The following is a 19,533-nucleotide window of genomic DNA, read 5'->3' on the forward strand; positions in this document are numbered from 1 at the left end:
CTCACGGCACACCTTGGCAAGCGCCTCTAAGCGACAAGGCGGCGGCCCCCGAGGCAAAGCGAGCGAGCTCAAGGCTTCCACCTGCTGCATTGGAAAGGGCACTATTACCCATGCCCACGCGGAGACGGAAGCAGCCTCTTTCCCCTCCTCCCCAATCCCGCCCTTCCCGTGGTTACGCAAACACAAGGCCGGGCGGGAGAAGCCGGGCTTGGTGGAGAGCGCGAGGCGAGAAGCGCTCTCCGAAGGGGTTTCCAAGTGCCGGGGCGCTAGCGACGTCTTCTGCCCGGCTTCCCCGCTCGCGGTGAGTACCCGAGCCTTGCTTGGTCCAGGCTGCTCGCCCTCCCGCCTCCTGTGCCGGAAGCTGCAGGGAGGTGGATGTCGGCGGAGAGCCGCTGCTGCAGAGCGCCGCCCTGCCGCCCTCCGACGCCTAGCCGCGGGCTGTGTAACCAAAACAAAGCGGGAAGGTGGCGGGCGTGTGCCGGCGTTTCCTCCGACGTATCGGAGCAGCATTGGGCGTAGTGGGGGGGACGGGACTCCTTGGCCTTTCTCCAATGGAGGAGAGGAAGGGGTCTGCCCTACGTCTGACCCTGCCTGCCTGAAACATTTTTTCTGCGCGTAGCTAGCTTTCTATATACAGCCTCCTTTTCGAGGAGCTCCTTAGTTAATCTTCCGTGCAGTGTCGCAGCAATAATAATTATTAGGCTTCGGCTTGACGTGCGGGCGGGCTTTTGTCGCCAGCAAAAGTCGTTGCGGGCGGGGGGCGAGTTGCGCGCGATTATTGTCGCTCCCATTGCGCCCTGACGCATCGCGGCGGTCACGACTCAGGAGGGAGGAAGCTGCGCTCTTGACAGATGTCTTCCTAGGCAGCCGGAGCCTGTTTGGCTGTGGCTGAGGAGGGCACGTGGTGTTTGAGATCTACCTCGAATGGGGGATGCTTATGTCTTTTAGAAGAGTGAGCTTGAAGCCATCTCCCAGTGTTAAACTTCGCTTTGTGCAGGCAAATGAGCGGTGGGCTTCCTGCATTCTGGGGTGGACCTGGTCTAGATAGGTAGCAGAATGCTCAGAGCTGGGTAGGTTGGATTGTACTGCTTCAGATGCAAGTGATGGTGGGGAGGAAGTCTGTTTTGAATCCTTCATAATGTTAAACATACAAATGCCTCCCTGCAAGTAGAAGTGAGGCAGGGAAGCACATAGGAGTCAATGATTCTAACCCAGGCTTCTCCTTATTGTGCTAGCTTTCTACTTGTAGGGAGATTTTATTTTTTTTTAAAAAATTAAAAAGCAATTCATCCATCTCACCAACAGTCTGAAGTGGTATAGATCATTCTACTGCTGCCTCTATTTTTCTTTGCCATGGGCCAGGGTGGGGGGCAGAGAGTCCAGATCAAAGAAAGCAGTATCCAGGCAGGCTGGAGCCTGCTTCCCCTTTAGAAAATAAGCCTCAGATTTTGTTTACCCCAGTACATAGATACCTGTAGTGGTAAGATAAGAGAGTGGCAGAGCTTTACAGCATCTGTTAATATGGATCCTATTTTCATACCTCACAATTTCTGGACAGCTTTATCCTAAAGTATCTCCTACTGTGTTTTGTTAACTGTATTGTGTTCTGATCCATGTATAGAATGCACTTTTTCTATGCCAATAAAGGAGATTGACTGATTGACTGACTTGTAGAGTGGGTTTTGAAGCTATATATATTTTTTAATTTATCAGTTAGTAATTCCGGTGTTCCATTTGCAGGAACTGCATTTCAGCACCCTTTTTTTGATCATGGACCGTATGTATGAAGATGTGTCAGATTGTGAAGTGGATCATTCTTTCTTCGATAGTGACTTTGAAGAAGATGCGGCGAAGAAAGGAGCAACAACAAAAACAGATGAGAAGGGAAATAGTGAGCACACACAAACGGAAGATACAATTATAGGCAAACCTGGCTTGAACATGGAAACCAAAATGATGGAGGATAACTGTACTGAGGAGGAAGACAAAGCAAATAAAGATACAGAATCTCAGGAGGGGGGGGGATTAAACAATGGTGCTTGTGATTCAGAAAATGCTCTGTTGTCGTTAGCTTCTCTAAATTCAGAAAAGGCAAGTACATCTGGTAGGATTTCAGCACAAGGTAAAGGAACACATGGGAAAAATATTTCCGCTCAAGTTGACCAAATAGTTAAAGAATCTGAGGAAAACTACTATACAGATGAAGAAGACAGTAGCGATGACAGCAAAAACCAGAGGGTTAGACTTAAGTTGTCTAAGCAGTCTAATAGTGCAAAGGTTAGCAAGAATATTGCAGTCAGTTCCTCCTCGTCTTCCTCCTCCTCACATTGCCTATCCTGTAGTTCTGATACAGACTTATCAGATTCAGATGGTTGCTTGTCAGACTCATCCTGCTCTTCTTCAAAAAAGAAAAGCAAATGTAGCTTGGCGCTTCTTTCTCTGAGACAAAAACCCAGCCCAGGTATTAAATCGGTGGAAGTAAAACCCAAGCTCGGTGACTATGCAGAAGAGTCTGAAGATACTGTGACTGATGTGACTCCCCTGTCAACTCCAGACATCAGCCCCATCCAGTCTTTTGAACTTGCAGCATCTAATGATAAGAAACTAAAGGTTAAAAGACAAGAAAATGTGAGCCAGGACTTATATGGTAAGTGCGAGGTGTTTTAAGTGCAGCATACAAATTGCAAAAAGCTTTACACTTTTGAGGAGAACAATTAGAAGCCCTGACTGAATTTCTGCTTCTCCTTAGAACCCGACTTGGATCACAAATGTCATCAAAAGGTCCTGCAGGAGGCTGTGGACTTGAATCATCTTTTGAAAGGTGACATTTTCTTAACATTAAAAGTATGGGATTTGCTCTCTCAGAATAATAACATTGCAATATAATATAATATGTATGTCTCTGCTGTTCTTTCAGATCTGGATAAACATGGTTTTCAGTTTTTTCCTTGAGTTCCATGGAACAGCAATTGTTAAGAAAAAATATTTGTTTGGTAAAGTTATTTAGATAGACTGCACTTTATACACGATAAATGTCTTTCCAAATTATTTCTGTTTATTACATTTATATTGTGCCTTCTCTCCAATGAACTCAAGGAAGGACACAGAGTTTTCCCTGTCCATTTTATACTTCCATCAACGCATATAAGTTGCTATGGAGGTTAGGCTGATAAATAATTACAGGACCAAGGTTTCCCATGATGCTTAGTGATTGAGTGGGTGTTTGAATATGGGTCTCCCTGGCCCATCTGTGCAACAAGTTCAAAAGGTCGCCATTGATTCCACTGGATATATTTTTGAATTCAGAGTACTAGTGGTAAAAATCTGCATGGCCATAGTAGCATCATAAATCACAACATACAACCTCTGAAGTAGAAACTGCATTGTATGTATGTATGTATGTATGTATGTATGTATGTATGTATGTATGTGTTTAAATGGTACATTGATAGCTAAGGTTTGAAGAGACAACCTGAAATTTGCAGCCAAATTCTGTGGACGGCTTAGAAACTAAAGAAGCAGTCAGTGGAAGACGTGCTTTTTTCCCCCAGTAGAGCTGCTGTGGTCCAGCCAAAAAATCACAATCAAGGGGGAATAGTTATCTCCTGAAGGATAAACCAGGTGTGGTGATGCTAGTTCACCAAGGCCCTCCCAACCCAATTTCCCTTCTACTCACTTTTGCGCCACAGCAACAACCAGATCTCATGGTTCATCATAACAATGGACACTCAATGTATATTTATAGTAAAATAAGTTATTGTTTTCAAGTGGCAGTTTTCAGATGTTAGGATGCTTGGGATACACTTTCTCTCCTAGCAGAGGTTCATTGTTGAATAAATTACTGAGAGGCAATAATCAACGATGACTCAATGCTACGTATTTAATGATGGCGGCTTTACTTGTTAATATGAGGTGATAGTTACAATTATCAAATTAATAATGAAACAGGAATTCACCGTATGCTCTTCTATTAGTTTGTGGTTCTGGTAAACACATCCAAACACCTTTCCAAGTAAAAAAAGGAAAAGAAAGCATCAATTACCTTATAGCCTAAAGCATCAGTGCTCTATTGGACTCAAAACACTCTTAACCAGGCACCCCCAAACTGCGGTCCTCCAGATGTTTTGGCTTACAACTTCCATGATTCCTAGCTAACAGGACCAGTAGTCGGGGAAGATGGGAATTGTAGTCCAAAACATCTGGAGGGCCGAAGTTTGGGCATGCCTGCTCTTAACCTATACAGAGCCTTCAAGACTTTTTATCTCCCTGTCTTAAATTTGCCAAAGTATTGCACCCATGGTAGCAACTATTCTGAAAATCAACTAGAGGTATTGTTTTAGAGGGCAAACAATGCATATGGGAAAACTCTAGGACTCTGTAAAACTTCCCTTCTTTACTGCAATAGACGTTTAGTAGTTGTACTCCTTGGGAAGAAGTCTAGATGCTGCCTGAGAACTGTTTGAACACAAGTACTAAATTCACTGATATGCAATAGAGGAAATGTGTGCTGATCTCCTCCTGCAGGGCAGAAAATGATAACCCAAGCATATAAAAGTGTCATGTGTATGAAACTGCTGTACAGGAGTGTCCTCAGTTGCACATAAGTTCACACATGCCCTTTCCTCTGCAGGAACTATCCAAGTGTCAGTCTTTGGGAAATAGTATCTGATATTAGCAACACAAAATTACGTACTTCAGTCATAAACTAAATGTTACATTTTTCAGGCACTTTTGAAAGAGGATGATAAATCAAAAGAGAGAGGGATGGGTATTCCAATTAATATTTGAAAATATATGATATTTAAAAAGAAACTCAACATCACAAAATAAATAAATATGGATTATTAACCATTAAAGCCACTTTGATGCAGAACGGCAGTACACATTAGTTTAATCATGGTTTTTGAATATTTAAAGATATTTTATCAGATAAGACTGAACGATCTCAGATCATCATTGCTTTAAAGTGTGATGCTAGAACACTATTCAGATCCTTTGATAACTGTATACGTATTCATCATCTCGCACTTGAATTCTGGATAGACTTATTTTCAAGGTAATATTTATTCTGTTCTTGCATCACTAGTAATTTGGTTTATGAAAGGGTATGTTCTTTAACTGTTAACACTCCAGAAGAGCCTTGATGCATCTTTTCTCGGGTGAAGAGAATTTTATTTTCTTTCTTGCCAGTAGCCCCAGAGACAACCTGAAACCTCATTTTAATTTCTGCTTTTTCTTCTCTCACATTGCATCTTGAGACTATGATCAGATTGAGACTCCATCTGTCAACCAACTTTTTCCTTCCCGGCCTCCCCGCTTGCTCTGTTAGCCATCTAGCCTAAAATAGAGTTCCTGCCTGCTATTTTGTGGCATTTGGGTTGACCCAATAAAGGTATTGCCCTAATACAGGTTTTGGATTTTTTCCCCTTGCAACCCAACTTCTACTTTTGCATACCTTTTTCATGTCACATATTTACAGAATGCAAAGACCACACTGTTTTGGTCTCCTGTTTAGCCTCCAGTTTTTGTAATGCAAATATAAAAATGTCCTGTAGATGAACGGAGCCGTTTGTCTGTCTCTGAGTATAAGTGAGTTAGAATAGGACTCTTAGAATGCAATTGGAGCTCTCTGAACACAGAGCTCTGGGTCAATTAGCAGAAGAGGCTGCTTTACTTCTCAGTAGCTCATTACAGTTTCTTGACAACTTGCATTGACTCAATTGGACATGCACGTCAATGCATGATAGGGAACGGAAGTTTCCCTTGTACACAAAACAATAAACGATAGAAATGAACACAATAAACCACAGATTTCAGTCCACCCAGAGGCTACTTTCCACATTATAACTCAGGGGTCAACAAACTTTTTCAGCAGGGGCCGGTCCACTGTCCCTCAGACCTTGTGGGGGGGGCAGACTATTTTTTTGGGGGGGGGAAATGAACGAATTCCTATGCCCCACAAATAACCCAGAGATGCATTTTAAATAAAAGGACACATTCTACTCATGTAAAAACATGCTGATTCCCGGACTGTCCGTGGGCCGGATTTAGAAGGTGATTGGGCTGCATCTGGCCCCTGGGGTTAGTTTGGGGACCCCTGTTATAACTCATTTGGAAGAGCAAGTAACAGTCCAGTTCTGCAAAAGAGATAAGGTGGGATGAATTATGTGTCCTGCGCTCTCTTCACAAGTTAAATGCAGCTAAGCTGCAGAATTGAGCATAAATAAATAAATTACAGTATCATCTATTAATTTTTTTTACCGACCTTCATCTGAAGATCACAGGACAATTTAGAATATCAAAACAAAAAACTACATACCAAGAACATAAATAAGAACAATAACACCCCACCTACATGCACAGTTTAAAAGGCCATAGTTTAATTAGCCAAAGGCCTGGGAGAGGAGGGTTGTTTTTGCCTGGAACCTGAAGAAAGGTAATGAAGGCGCCAGGTGAGCCTCCCTGGGGAGAGCATTCCACAAGCGGGGAGCCACCACAGAAAAGGCCTGTTCTCGTATTGCTGCCCTCCAGACCTCTTGCTGAGGAGACACACAGAAGGGCCTCAGATGATGATCACATAGGCATGTCCTCTTGTTTTAGAAAAGTTTTTTAAAAGTTAAGAATGTAACCAATCTAGAGATAACACCAATATGACTTCAAAAGTTGTGGAATAGTTATTGGCTGGAGCTGAGGATTCTGGAATTAGTACAAATATATGTAGCTTGTTGAATGCTTTCTATCATTTGATTACACTGCTCTGATATGAGATGTCTGGTGCCAATCTATTATGACGCACTGCTGATGTCATGTAAGCAGATTCTGTATTATGACATGCTGGCAGTAATCATTGCAGCATCAGGAGTGTTTCAAGAGTTGAACAGCAGGAAAGAGGATTTCGCCATACAGCTAGACTTGATATAGATCAATGTGATGAAACACCCCAGTTTTCAGGAATTTGCTGGCAGAAAATAGGTGAGTGCTGTAGGCAGAAATTAGGGAGATAAATTTAAACTAATGTGAAACTAAGGGGCAGCATCAAAGAGAGGTTCCTTTAATGGGCAATATGTTAAACATGACTTGGAATATGTAACTAAACATTTCTGTAGTCAAAATCAATCTACATTTATTTTGTACAGCACCTAGCACATAGTTTCATCCTAATCCTGGAAACAGTCTGGGTGCTGCCATAGACCACCTATTTAATAAAAATATGTATACATATGTTATATGTAAGCTCTGGTTTTAAGCCAGGATTGTCTCCAGAAGCAATTTGGAGTCCATGGATAGGTGCAATATTCTAAGGATATGTGGAATTGTTCATGGCTGTCTGATGTCATAGTCTTGGTTCCAATGTCTTCCCTGCAGAAGCGGGTTGGGCAGGAAGAACTGTAGATTGGTTTTGGCTTATAGATTGGTAGATTGGTTTATAGTTGAGATACATAGATTTATCCTGGGCGGGCATAGCTAATATCCATGGCATCAATTGCCATTTTTTAGTGATCACAGCTTTCCAACACAATTTGTAAGCATCTTTGTTTTGATTATCACACAATTGTACTTTTTTGGGGGGGATTATATACTGTACATAAAATATATTTGATAGTGAGTCCCTTTTAAGTTCAACATGATCACCCTAATAAAGTTTTACATTAAGTACTGTATATCCCAAACTGCCAAACCAATATTTTATTATTTGTGGCCGTTTTGTGAAAGTTGCCAAAGAACGTGCCTGGGGCTTGACTCCTTGGTGCAGCTGGATCAGACAGTCTTGAATACAGCTATTAAGCTCTGTGCTGGTGTTCATGCAGATTGTTTGTTGCTGGACTCGTCTCCTTTATCCCTAACTACCATCCCTGGTAAGGGATGATGAGAGCTATAACCAAAAAAAACATCTGGAGGACCATAGGTTCCTTATCCCTGTTCCAGATTGTTAACTTCTACCCATGGTGAAAGGAGAAAACCTGGTGGCAGGTAAAAAAAATCAACAATCTCCTAATCAGGGCTTTTTTTCAGCCAGAACTCACCAGAATGTAGTTCCGGCACCTCTCAGGTGGGCGCCATAGCCATTCTAAGAGAAGGAGGGAGGTGTTCATTCCAGCATCTCTTTTTCTAGAAAATTAGCACTTCTCTTAATGAATCTATAGTAATTGTGGTGATAGAATATTCTTGAGCACATTTTTGGCTATATGAAAGCACTCCTATATTATCTGTAAGAGGGGCCAGAAGTGGAAAACTCCCTTCTTGTGCCTTAGGACATTTGTTTTACCTTTGTTTATGATGGCATTGCTTATGAAGCAGAAGCCAAGTGTTCACAATTTGCACATTTTTAACTGTTCTCAGAGAGGTGTAGGAAAGATTAGTCTTGCACAACTTCACTGTATATTATATCTAGCAACAATCATTTTAATCTGCTAATCTAGGAGTTCTAAGATTTCACTTCATTTCCTAAGGTGACCTTGTGTTTCAGTATTAAACAATACATTTTTAACTGTCCTCCATAGGGACTGTATGATAGAGCAAGACTGGGGTGCTTTATCCATTGCAGAAAACTAAAGCACTCTAATTTAGAAGAAATTATCTATGTAGAAGCTTCAAGCAATGAAGGGTTGAGATGTGTAAGTGACTCTTTAATATGCAATATTTAATAGTTGTTTTGCCACATTCCAATATGTAAAGCATTAGAACAGAACATGTAAAGGTTGTCACTTGCTAAATAACCGCACAACTGGTCCCCTGTGCACAAAGGTTCTTTGGACTTGTGTGTTTCATCCACATCTTTTTGTTGGCCAGGTAAAAAATTGTGGGCATCATCTACCACCTGGAAAACTCTTAGGACATGATGTGAAGTTTGATTGTTTCAACAAACTGTAATTAAGATTAACCACAGTTTGTCCAGTACTGGATATAACAACAAGCTGAGGTTAATCTAAAATAGAAGCCAAAGCCTCGGAATGCCTGTTATGGCTAGAGGGGAAGAGCATATGAGCCAAAGGCCCAGTGCATTCTCTTAAAGCTGAGCCATGGTTTAGCATTGCACAAAGATAGTAACACCAAAGATGTGTGCATCATTACTTCATGTTGGGCATCTGAAATGTGTATAACTGTCCCAGGTTCTCCTTCTGTACACTTTAATGCATACACTTGAAGAAGCAGTTTATGAACAGTTCACCATACCAGGCTGAACACCTTTTCAAGTCACTGAAGGAGAACAAGTAATTGTGGTTATGCTGGAAGAATTTCCCACTACCTATTTACCCAGTTGATTAAAACTTTATTAGTGGATGTCAGAAATTTGACATACCAGTCCCTAGTCCATGCAATTTTAAATGTTTTAATATTGTTGCATCTACTGTCAGAATTTGGGTGTGTGTGTGTGTGTGAGACTTTCATTGATAAAGGAAATACCAGGCCAAGAGATTAATGATGTTATAACAGAGACAAATGGACACAAATGCTTTGTTATATTTTGGATTTGCAAATTCTTCATTCGAATACACTACTAGCATGAAGATTATTGGGCTGAATGTAAAGAAACACAAACAGAAGGGGGAAAGCCACTATTGTTGTACAAATACTTAAGAGTTCATGCAGTGCAAGTAGCCTACTATAATAGATAGGTTATAGGGCTGTTTTCATGCTTTTGCTAGTGTGCACAAACTATTATGCAGGCATAATGTAATATTTTGATTTAATTTCACTTTCCTTACCTAGCACTCCACTGCCAGATACAAAACAGTTTTCTGTGAGTAGAAGGGCACCTTTGAATCAAACCTGTTGTATTTAACTAAAGTACAGGCGGAATACTGGTAACTTAGAATTGTATACTGATATATTGGGAGAAACTGAGCACATGGAAGAGTAACACTTTTACTTGAGTTTAATTTCACACTGGTATGAAATTCAGTACTAAGTAGTGTGAGAGCACCTTTTATTAATTTTGGGGAAACTTTTTTATCAATTTTTGTGATTTTGCTGGAAATAAATCATTCCCTTTCTTCACTGTATGCATCTCATGACACTGTTCCCCTAGCTGCAACTCTTCTACCAGTTCTTGGTATTTCGCCCCAAGTGAAGATGCGTATTAGGATGGAACAAGTAGCTCTCTTCTCCATATGCATCGGCTTCCTTTTAGGTTTCTTTCTGACTCCTGGCTCATAATTACTTATCAACCTACCTGTAGCAGTTTGAAAGCATGCCAGTGCAAGTAGATAAATAGGTACTACTGTGGCAGGAATGTAAACAGTGTCTCCGTGTGCTCTGGTTTCCGTCACAGTGTTCCATTGCGCCAGAAGCAGTTTAGTCATGCTGGCCACATGACCTGGAAAGCTGTCTGTGGACAAATGCCAGCTCGGCCTGAAGCAAGATGAGTGCCACATCCCATAGTCGCCTTTAACTAGACATAACCATCCAGGGGAAATGAAATTCCACAATTCCTAGAATGAAAAATGCAGGCAAATGTTGAGAAATGTTTGTTTAAATATTTTGTGCTGTTTGTAGACCCTTTGCCATGTCCCTTTGGGTTGCTTAACCACACCTCTGTGCTAACTCAGTAGCACACAAGGTCGAAGAACAGAGTATCTGGTGTTTGAAACTCTAAAACATAATGCCCTTAGCTAATGCTCATGTTTCTTTCAGCAGTGTACATGTTGCCAATGATGAGAAATGTAAGTTGATATAGTGTGGCTCTCCAAGTGTGGAGAGACTCTTCCATAGCAACTTCCAGTGTAGGACATCTTAACTCAGGGATCACCAATATGGTACTTGTGGGTAGACTACATGTGACTACAGGGTCCCTTCCTGCATCCCTCTGCCTACTGAAATTAGACTTGAAGGATTTTGCTATAGTTAATAGAATAGGTTGTGATAAGCACCCACAATACTGGTAGTATCTCCAGTTTGCAAGTGTGCCTCTGGTTTTAAAACTCTGTCTTAACTACATGTACATTTTCAAAATTATATATATTATCATCTCACCATTTATTTCTAGATGTGGCCAAGTGCTCACATTGCCCAGTCCTAGCTCATGTTTTAATAATTATAATGCACATCAGCTCTTCATAGACCCAGCTTCACATATGTGTTGGATTCCTCCTTAAGTACTGCATATAAGACTACTTTTTAACCCAGGAAAATCTTCTCAAAAGTCGGGGGTCGTCTTATATGCCCGATCGTATTTCTTATACGGCGGGTATATCCCAAACTCTATATTTTAACTGGAAAAGTTGGGGGTCGTCTTATACACCCAGTCGTACTTCTGAGCTATGCTATGACTTTTTATGGTTTACATGCATTCTGTTTCTTTTGTTTGGAAACAAATGAGAGTTGGTGTGCCTCTTACACTTGGAGCCTAATATTGCAACCTTGTGCACAATTTTCTAGAACCAAGTGCCATTGAACACACTGGGATAAATAACCTTGCAAAAGAATGCACCGCAAATATCCTTCGGTGCCATGGTAGCAGCAGTATTGTGTTCTCTCTAGGCTAGCCTTTCCCAATCTGGTGCTCTCTGAGTGTTTGGGCTACAACTCTCAGCAACACAAGCCAACATTGTCAATGGTTTGGAGCATTATGGGAGTCGTAGTGCAGCAACACCCACAGGACACCAGGCTGGAAAAGCTGCTGTAAGCTTCTGCTACGTATGCATGTGTTGCCATTTAAAAGCTATAGGCTGAAAGTGAGGTAACCCCCTCACTTAAGTTAACTGGTTAAACCCGAACTCAAGATATTTCTGGATTTCAAGTGAAGATATACAACCCCCTTCATATATGTTGGCTTCTCAAAGGTTTACTTGTGTTTAAAGCTTTTCTGCAGCTGGAGAAAAAAGAACAACAGAAGCTGGTCTTGGATCAGTCCTCTATAGGGTCAAGGAAAAACTACTCTTTCACAAATGAGGAAGTTCGACAAATTGATCGGGAGAACCAAAGGCTCTTAAAGGAATTGACAAAGCACTCTGCAAAGCCCAGGAGCAAAAGTGCCTCACTGAAGAAGCCTTCAGGTCCAACACCTAAGATGTACCACAGTACCATCAACAGGCAGAGAGAGCAGCAAAGGATTGACAGAGAGAATCTGGTTAGTTGAAGCTCTTTCGTTTATTAAGCAGAGTTTTGTACCTACTAGGTGCATCTATTACAATCTTTAATAAGTCATTGAGCAGTGTCATTGTGCTCTTGCTATGATGTGCAGAGATGTGTCATTGTAACATCCGCCACATTCTGCCCATGTTCAACCTAGGAGGGAAGTGGGGGGAAACAGCCAACCAGAAAATAAAAAGCAGTATAAAAATGGCATGCCCCCAGCATCCCTGGAAACACAACCACAGTCCACCATTGTGTGAACTATGAAGTCCACATGCCACCCACACGGAGAAGGAACCAGTGAACCCCCAGCAGTGATACAGCCCCCAACTGCAATACACACTACCATGCTGCAGCACACCCAGTCTTATCGGCTGCAGTGCCATAGTCACATCTCCCTCCTCACTGACCCTGTTCCATGCCCTTCTTGAGTACTTTCCCCTGGTTGGAATGTGTTCCTAAATTTTGATAATGCCTCTTGGGCTGTGCACACACACTATCTTTAAAGCACATTCTTTCCCTCAAAGAATTCTGGGCACTGTAGTTTCTTAAGGGTTGTTGGGAATTGCGTGTGGAGGTCCCCAAACCACCCCTAAATAAATCACAACGTAGACAGGATTTAAGTTTAATGGTTTTTTGGCATGAATTTGGCCACAACTTTATTAAATCCAAAACAATGTGAGTGGTTGTGTAGGCATTGGTTCTCAACTGTCACCTAAGGACAAAAATGATAATAAAATAATAACTTGCCTTGTCAACACGGGGTAATCCAAACAGGGAGAGACGGGGACCGGGTGTACAGAACTCTCCCCTCTCCCTTCAGGCTCCCAGAGGCATCAATATGCCGTCCTGGCCCCTACCTAGGGGTTACGGACACAGCATAGAGCCCCTGTATTCCTGACCAGGATTTCCCCACCACTCAGGCATAAACTTGGGGCCAACTTAATCAATAAGACCCTTTAATACAACCAAAATAACCAATGCCTAACCGCCAACCTTACAAGTTGTGACTATTTGCTATGCAGTAGGCGAAAACCCAAATGGCACCAGCCAATCAGCCAGATGGGAAAAATTCCTACCGGCCCCTGAATACAGGCGACCAAGAAAAAAGTCATAGCAACGTCAACACAGAGGCCTAAAAACAGCGGAGGGAGGGTGGGGATCAGAAACGCAGCCAAAGAGAAGGAAAAACCCAAGCATTTAAGTTTTTATACCCCAGGGGCTTGACTTACTAAATTGATACATACAATTATGCCCAACAACAGCCCATATCCAATCAAACGGTGGCCACTCATGCCCCCACCTTTATCACAGGCGTGGTTTGCCAGCCCCCACCGCAAATCGTGCTCTCCATGATGGAGAACCCGCACTGTAACACAGTGAGGGGTAAGTGGCGCCCAGAATTCTTTGAGGGAAATAATGTGCTTCATATACGCTTTAAAGGAATAGTGTGCATGCTGCCTTGTTTGTCTGGATGCACAGTTGGGTGTAAACCTTTCGACTTTTTTGCATGGCTGAAATGCAGCCTACTATATACAAGGGCTCCACACCTCCGATAAGGAGTGGGTTGGAGGGATCCCTATCTACCACTCCTTAGAAAAAAAGAAAGTTAACTTGGAGAGTTCTTGAACTGTCATCTTGGTAGCAAGGAAGAAGAAAAACAAATTATGTAGTACTAAGAGAGTACATTAATAGTGTGTCAATAGCACGAAGAGTGTAGCCCACAACATAAAATGAAATGGAAATAATTGAGGCGATAGCTAGCAGTCAGTTTCATTATCTGTATCTTTGCTTGTTCCATTACCATTGAACCATTGTTGTAACCATAGTAACACATATTGAGGCAAATGGAAGCTCGCGTTTCCATGTAATAGGTCTTTAGCTAGAGCTGATCAAATAGTAATATAATGTAATTTTGGAAAGTATTATTACATGCAGGAACAGAGAGAGTTTGATTCATGGTCTGTCTGCTTTTTACATAAGAATTCTGATCTCTGCTAAGGGTTTATGAATCCTAAATTTGCAGTAAATTATACAATGTACTCTGTCTCTCCAGTACTCAGGATTTTATTTAAAAAATTCCTATACTAAGAAATCTAAGCACTTGATGCCTTTCCTTGTGTATCCCCACTCTGCAATCCCACTTGCATTTTAAAGTAACCTTTTATTTTTACATTCCCCACTGCTCCAGATTATAGTCAAAACCCTTTCTTTGCCATTTCTCTCTATTTTTCCCTGAATACATTGTTAAAGTATTTGTTCAGTTTGATCAAGAACATTTTCCTGTGCTCTCCCCAAGCACCAGCAATGTACTGTAAATTTAAATAGATTTGAAATTGATTGTCTCCCCTGCCCTTGGTTTTATGAAGACAACTTTTAAAGCACCTTAATCCAGATTTTCCTTTACTATGCTTCTGTTACTTCTCAGAACCAAATATCAGACCGCAAATTCTTTTCTTTTTTTGTTGTTGAATGACATTGGAACTTGTCCTTATATTAAGGAATATTTAAGTGCAACTGTTAGTAGTAGCAGTGATACAGGGTAGAACATTTTCTAGCGCTTCATTTTCTGTGGAAAATTTTTCCATTTCATTAGTAACAAGGGGCAGATGGCAGTCCCAAACACAATATTATGCAAGCTTGATAGTTTCAACTGTTTAAGCTATGTTATGTTTACTAAATAGGAGTAAAATGCTAACTTGCTAAATTGAGTTGAGTTCTCTGGGATATTTAAAAAATCCAATGCAAATTACCTCTGCAAATTAACCTTATTTGTTTATGGAAATGTTCCAATTCATATTTTTTTCTGGAAAGTTCACAATAGCACTTGTTTTTTATCTGTATTGGGGAAAATGAACCAGAGCCAAGTAGTACAGGATATTCTGTGTGTTCTGGACATTTTTATATAGACAGCTGTTTATACTGGACAAAAACCAGTTTCCTGTTTTTCCTGTGACTATTACATGTAAACAAAATTGGCAACATGAAGTACGTTGCTGTAGCTGAAAAGAATTTTCTTCTAGAAAAGCATTTCCTCTTTTTTATTATTACATTTTTATCTTGCCTTTCCCCCCAAATAGTTCAGAGCAGCATTTATGATCCCCTTCCTTCTGTGAGGTAATCCTGACTGCAAGATTTTGACTGGCCCAAGATCACTCAGACGTCTTTTAGGCAGGGAAGGAATTAGAACTTGGACTCTCCCTAGGCCAATGCAGACATCTTTTCCACAACACCACACTGAAACACAAACACTATCTCCTCGCACACTTGCCCATACTAAGTATTCAGATTTTATATGACTCACCAGTGGCATCAAGCAAAATGGTTGCACTGATGTGTCTGATAGTTTTGGGTTTTCTCTTAGAGAAGCAGGGATAAAAATCTGAAAATGTGGAGTTAAGGTACAAGATAGAAATTTTATTTTTAGTTAACTAGCTAAAGAAGCTAAATTTAGATTTGAAATGTACTCTTCCGCCTCTGCTGTGAAAAATAATTCTGGCTTCTGTTGCAAATGAAATTAGAGGAGACATCGTATAAACAAAGCCAAACACCTGTCGACGTGGCCAGTTGTTTCATAATTCATGTGTAGCTGGGAGCTTCAGTGTGTGGTCTCCCCTCACATTTGACTTCCATTTTGAATAAAGTACTATTGGGGGGAGTAAGTTTGAGCTTTTTTTAAAAAAAAAATTATTTAAGTGCCAAACATAAGAAAGAAGAAGGAAAAAACAAAGAAAGATCAGGGGGCAGAGAGATGAGGGCAGAGAGTGACACACTGTCAACACAAATCAAGAATACAATCGCTTTCAGTACTTCCTTCCAAAACTAAACATAGAAGTCAGTATAAGGCATCTAGATAGGTATCCTCGTGAAATTGGTATTTATTAAAAAATATGTTCAAATGTAGCAAGGGTGGCGAGGCCCTCAGGCAGTTGCTGAAAGGATGGTGTGTGTTTATTCTTGCAAGTTCAAAATACCTTGGGAACAAGAAGGGCTCACAGCTTCTGTTTTCCTGCCATTAATCCCCATGCTTATAGGAATATTGTTTAAGAGTATCTGAACATAAATTACAACAGGAGTGGTAACTGCAACGATTAGATTACTATTTGGCCCTCGCCGGTAAATGATACTTAAGCCGCAATACAGGAAAAAAAAAATCACAATCTGACCCTATTAGCTGATCTAATGTATAAACCCCACAATCACTCCAAAGTTTGAGCTTTGCGATGCTAGTGTCTCAACACTGCTTTTTTTTTTTTTTGCTGTTTGAATTAGGCTGGTAGGAAACATAATGTGCTACTTTGCCATTTCACTGTTATATCAACAACATCAAATTTGGTTTGGTTTAGTTCTTTAAAAGGAAGCTTTTCTGCTGCCCATGGTTCCCTAACACAAATTATATCATAGCAAAGAAATGGTATTCAGCTTTGACTAGTTTTGATAACTGCTATGGATTTTCTCTAAACAAAAAGTATTATTTTTAACAAATTAAATTTAAGGCTTTTTTGAAGAGGCTTGAAGCAGTGAAACCGACGGCTGGTATGAGGCGTTCTGAGCAGCTTATGGACTATCAGCGCCAGATGAGTTACCTCAGTTCTGCTCCCTCTCCAAGGCGAGGGAAGTCTGCCTTAAGCCACCACAGCCCTTCTCGTAAGCAGAGTTTGCACTTTTCATTATAATAGTGAATTTTTTGTAATGGTGAATCATGCTTTCAAGTATACATGCATAATCCTGGATGTCTTCATCCCCCAGTCTCAACATGAGTCAAATGTGTGAAAAGAAAAGTAAATTACTAAAGCCCAGTATTTAGTCCCATATGCAACTTGCATTGCTCTGTGTGTGTCGCCCTTCATGTCCAGCTAAGCACTGAGAGTTATATGGGGAGATGAACAAGTCCCATTCTCAGATTTTTCTTGCAAACAAAATGCTTTGGGCAACATGACTACCAAATTTCAGCCTTCTAGCGAATGTTGATTATTTGTAGAGTTCATGTTCCCCCTTTTAAAGGAAGTCCGCATTACTGTTTAGCATCTTCTAGTCACCTGGAGTGTTTTGGGTTAGGGTTACTTGTGCACTAAATTTCAGATTATTATTTTTTGTGTTAATATTTTATGGAAAAGTTTTCCATGATAAAGAAATAAAGTGAAACAAAGAAAAAGAGAAGAAGAAAATAAAAATAAAAAAAACAATATATGGATATTTATGGGGTGGAAAATCAGATTTCTTGATTCTGTGGGGGTACATTTCAAGAGCGAAACGCACATTACGGGTTGGATCCAAAGTGTTGCTCCAAATGTCCTAGATCCTCAGAAGTGACTTTTTGAGGGTTCAGAAGACAACAGCAGAAAGCAGGCATGGAGAAAGCCCCTCCCCATGAGCTGAACCCCTTTTGCAATTGGTTAAGACCCTAACCCAGTATTTCTGATCATAAAACGTGGAGTTGCTTGCATAGATTTTAAATGGCTTTGTTTTTCAAAATGCAGAGTTCTGCAACCACCTTAATACTGTCATCCCTTTTCTGTGTCCTTCCCCACAGGAGGTGCTTCACGAGCATCCAGCCACAGCGCATCTAGTACCGTGAGTCGGAGAAGTGAAAGACCCGTTTATGACTCATCCAGTGATGCCTTGCAGCGATTGAAACCCACTAGTATTCGTACTGCCTGGCTATAAGTTATTTGCACTTTGCCACCAGATTTTTAATTCTGACGTATTTGCAGATTGCTGTAAAGTCTCTGCAAGAGTATTGTAATATTCACTGTTGGTGATTAAAGGACACTGGAAAGTGACATTAACTACAAACAGATACAACACTGATTATTATTATTCTTTTTTTGAGCAAGCAAGATCTTTACTATACATGTTGGATAATATCTTCCCAATCAGTATTTCTGGTAATGATATATTTGTTATAAGAAAAGTGGCACTGTAAATCTTATTTATGTTCTTCAATCACAACTGAAGTTCAGATGTGAAGAGTAGAGGGTGGACTTGTAGCACTTTTGGACCAGTGAAAAAGTGTAAAAAAAATGCTTTCATTTTTCATTGTACAATAAACATTTGCATTGGATAAGTTGCTCAATCTTTTGTTTCTTACAGTGTAGCTGCTGTTTTTAATTTAGTACAGCCAATTTATGCAGTCTTCAACGAGAATTACATCGCTGGTTTTCCATATAATTATTTCTAAGGTCTTGTGGAAATCGTAGAGTGACAATATGCAGTACAATTCAACTCCGTTTCTTTCTGGTGATTCTTGAAATGGTTCTGTTTGGCTGAGTTCTTTCAGGTGAGCTTATGCTTTGCTGCTGCTTCCGTGCCAAGAATGGTTTTTGATCAGGTCTCCATGCTTAATACTGAGAAATGTTATCTTTAAATGTTTTAATATTACATGTATCCAGTAGCAGTCAGGATGGAGGGATGGAGATGCTTACGTGACCCTCCCCTAGCACCAGATGTGTTTGCACCCCATAGGCCATCTTGCTTCTCTGCCTCCTCGTAAGGTGATGGGAGGTAACCACCACCAACGTTCTATGCTGACCCTTACTACTTGTAACTTAAGCAGTACATTTGGTTTTATCCATTGTCTCCCGTAAAGGCTTGGCAAACCTTTTGTTAATTAAATGAAGCTCTCCTTTTTGTGTGTGGATTAAACTCAATTTTGACAGTGATTTTACCGGTAATGTCTTAAGCAGTAAACATTTAGACAATGGTGTGGAAAAGCTCTGTGAACTAAAGCTCTCTTATTGACCTTGTAATGTAACTAACGTTTCAATAGCTCTACCAGTGTGAAGTATTTGCACAATTATGCTGATTGAATGGTTCTTTATGTAGAGTTTCACTGTTTCTTGAATGAAGTACAAATGAGCAAGCCATCTTCTGGTTGCACTGTTTGTTTGTTTTTAAAAAAACTACTAAGCACTTTTAAACCTTTCCGTGACTTTTCTCTTCATAGAAAGCACAGTGTGTGCTAGCTTTAAACAGTGTCACCTTAAATGTTTTATTTGATTGATTATGGAAGACATGAAACTTGTATGTCACTCTTTTTAAAGCTTTAAGTAAATGATTAATTGAATTACATCTGTGTTCAGCATTGTACTTCCTTTCTGTGAATGTTTTATCCGGATATAAACAAAATGAGGTAAATTTGGAGCTTAAGTTTAGTAAGTCTGTCATAGAGTCAAATTCCCTTCCTTCTAATTAAAGTTTTCTCTGTACTGATTGCCAACTCCAGCACTCTCGTGATTCCCCATTATTCTTTGATATAGGAAATAATGTTTCCACCTGAAACACAAGTTCTATCGATGGTGTATTTTCTGGGTAGCTTTCTGGTTTGTTTAGAGTACGGTAAGCCCACAACTTGCACACATTTAACTTAACATGCAGATTTATGTGCATGGCAAAAAATGGAAAGGTTGCAGGGTTCCAAGGGAAATGACTTTGGTAATCCTCACCTGCCACTGAACC

The 19,533-nt window shown here is 40.5% G+C and overlaps 1 protein-coding gene across 3 annotated transcripts; it reads left to right on the forward strand.

Moving 5' to 3' along the window:
- Window positions 1–162: 162 nt before the first annotated feature.
- On the forward strand, window positions 163–19,144 carry CFAP97 (cilia and flagella associated protein 97). Of its 3 annotated transcripts, none has more exons than XM_035112974.3 (6): window positions 163–301; window positions 1,741–2,647; window positions 2,750–2,821; window positions 11,802–12,070; window positions 16,572–16,722; window positions 17,609–19,144. In XM_035112974.3, exons 2-6 carry the CDS (start codon window positions 1,771–1,773, stop codon window positions 17,740–17,742), a joined length of 1,503 nt encoding a protein of 500 aa, XP_034968865.3. In that variant the 5' UTR covers window positions 163–301; window positions 1,741–1,770; the 3' UTR covers window positions 17,743–19,144. The 3 variants fall into 3 exon arrangements, with proteins under 3 accessions (XP_034968865.3, XP_088517158.1, XP_088517157.1); XM_088661031.1 differs by lacking the exon at window positions 163–301 and adding an exon at window positions 441–1,070; XM_088661032.1 differs by lacking the exon at window positions 16,572–16,722.
- Window positions 19,145–19,533: the final 389 nt, after the last annotated feature.

This window comes from Zootoca vivipara, chromosome Z1 (genome assembly GCF_965207765.1).
Source record: "Zootoca vivipara chromosome Z1, rZooViv2.hap1.1, whole genome shotgun sequence".
Taxonomy (NCBI): Eukaryota; Metazoa; Chordata; class Lepidosauria; order Squamata; family Lacertidae; genus Zootoca; species Zootoca vivipara.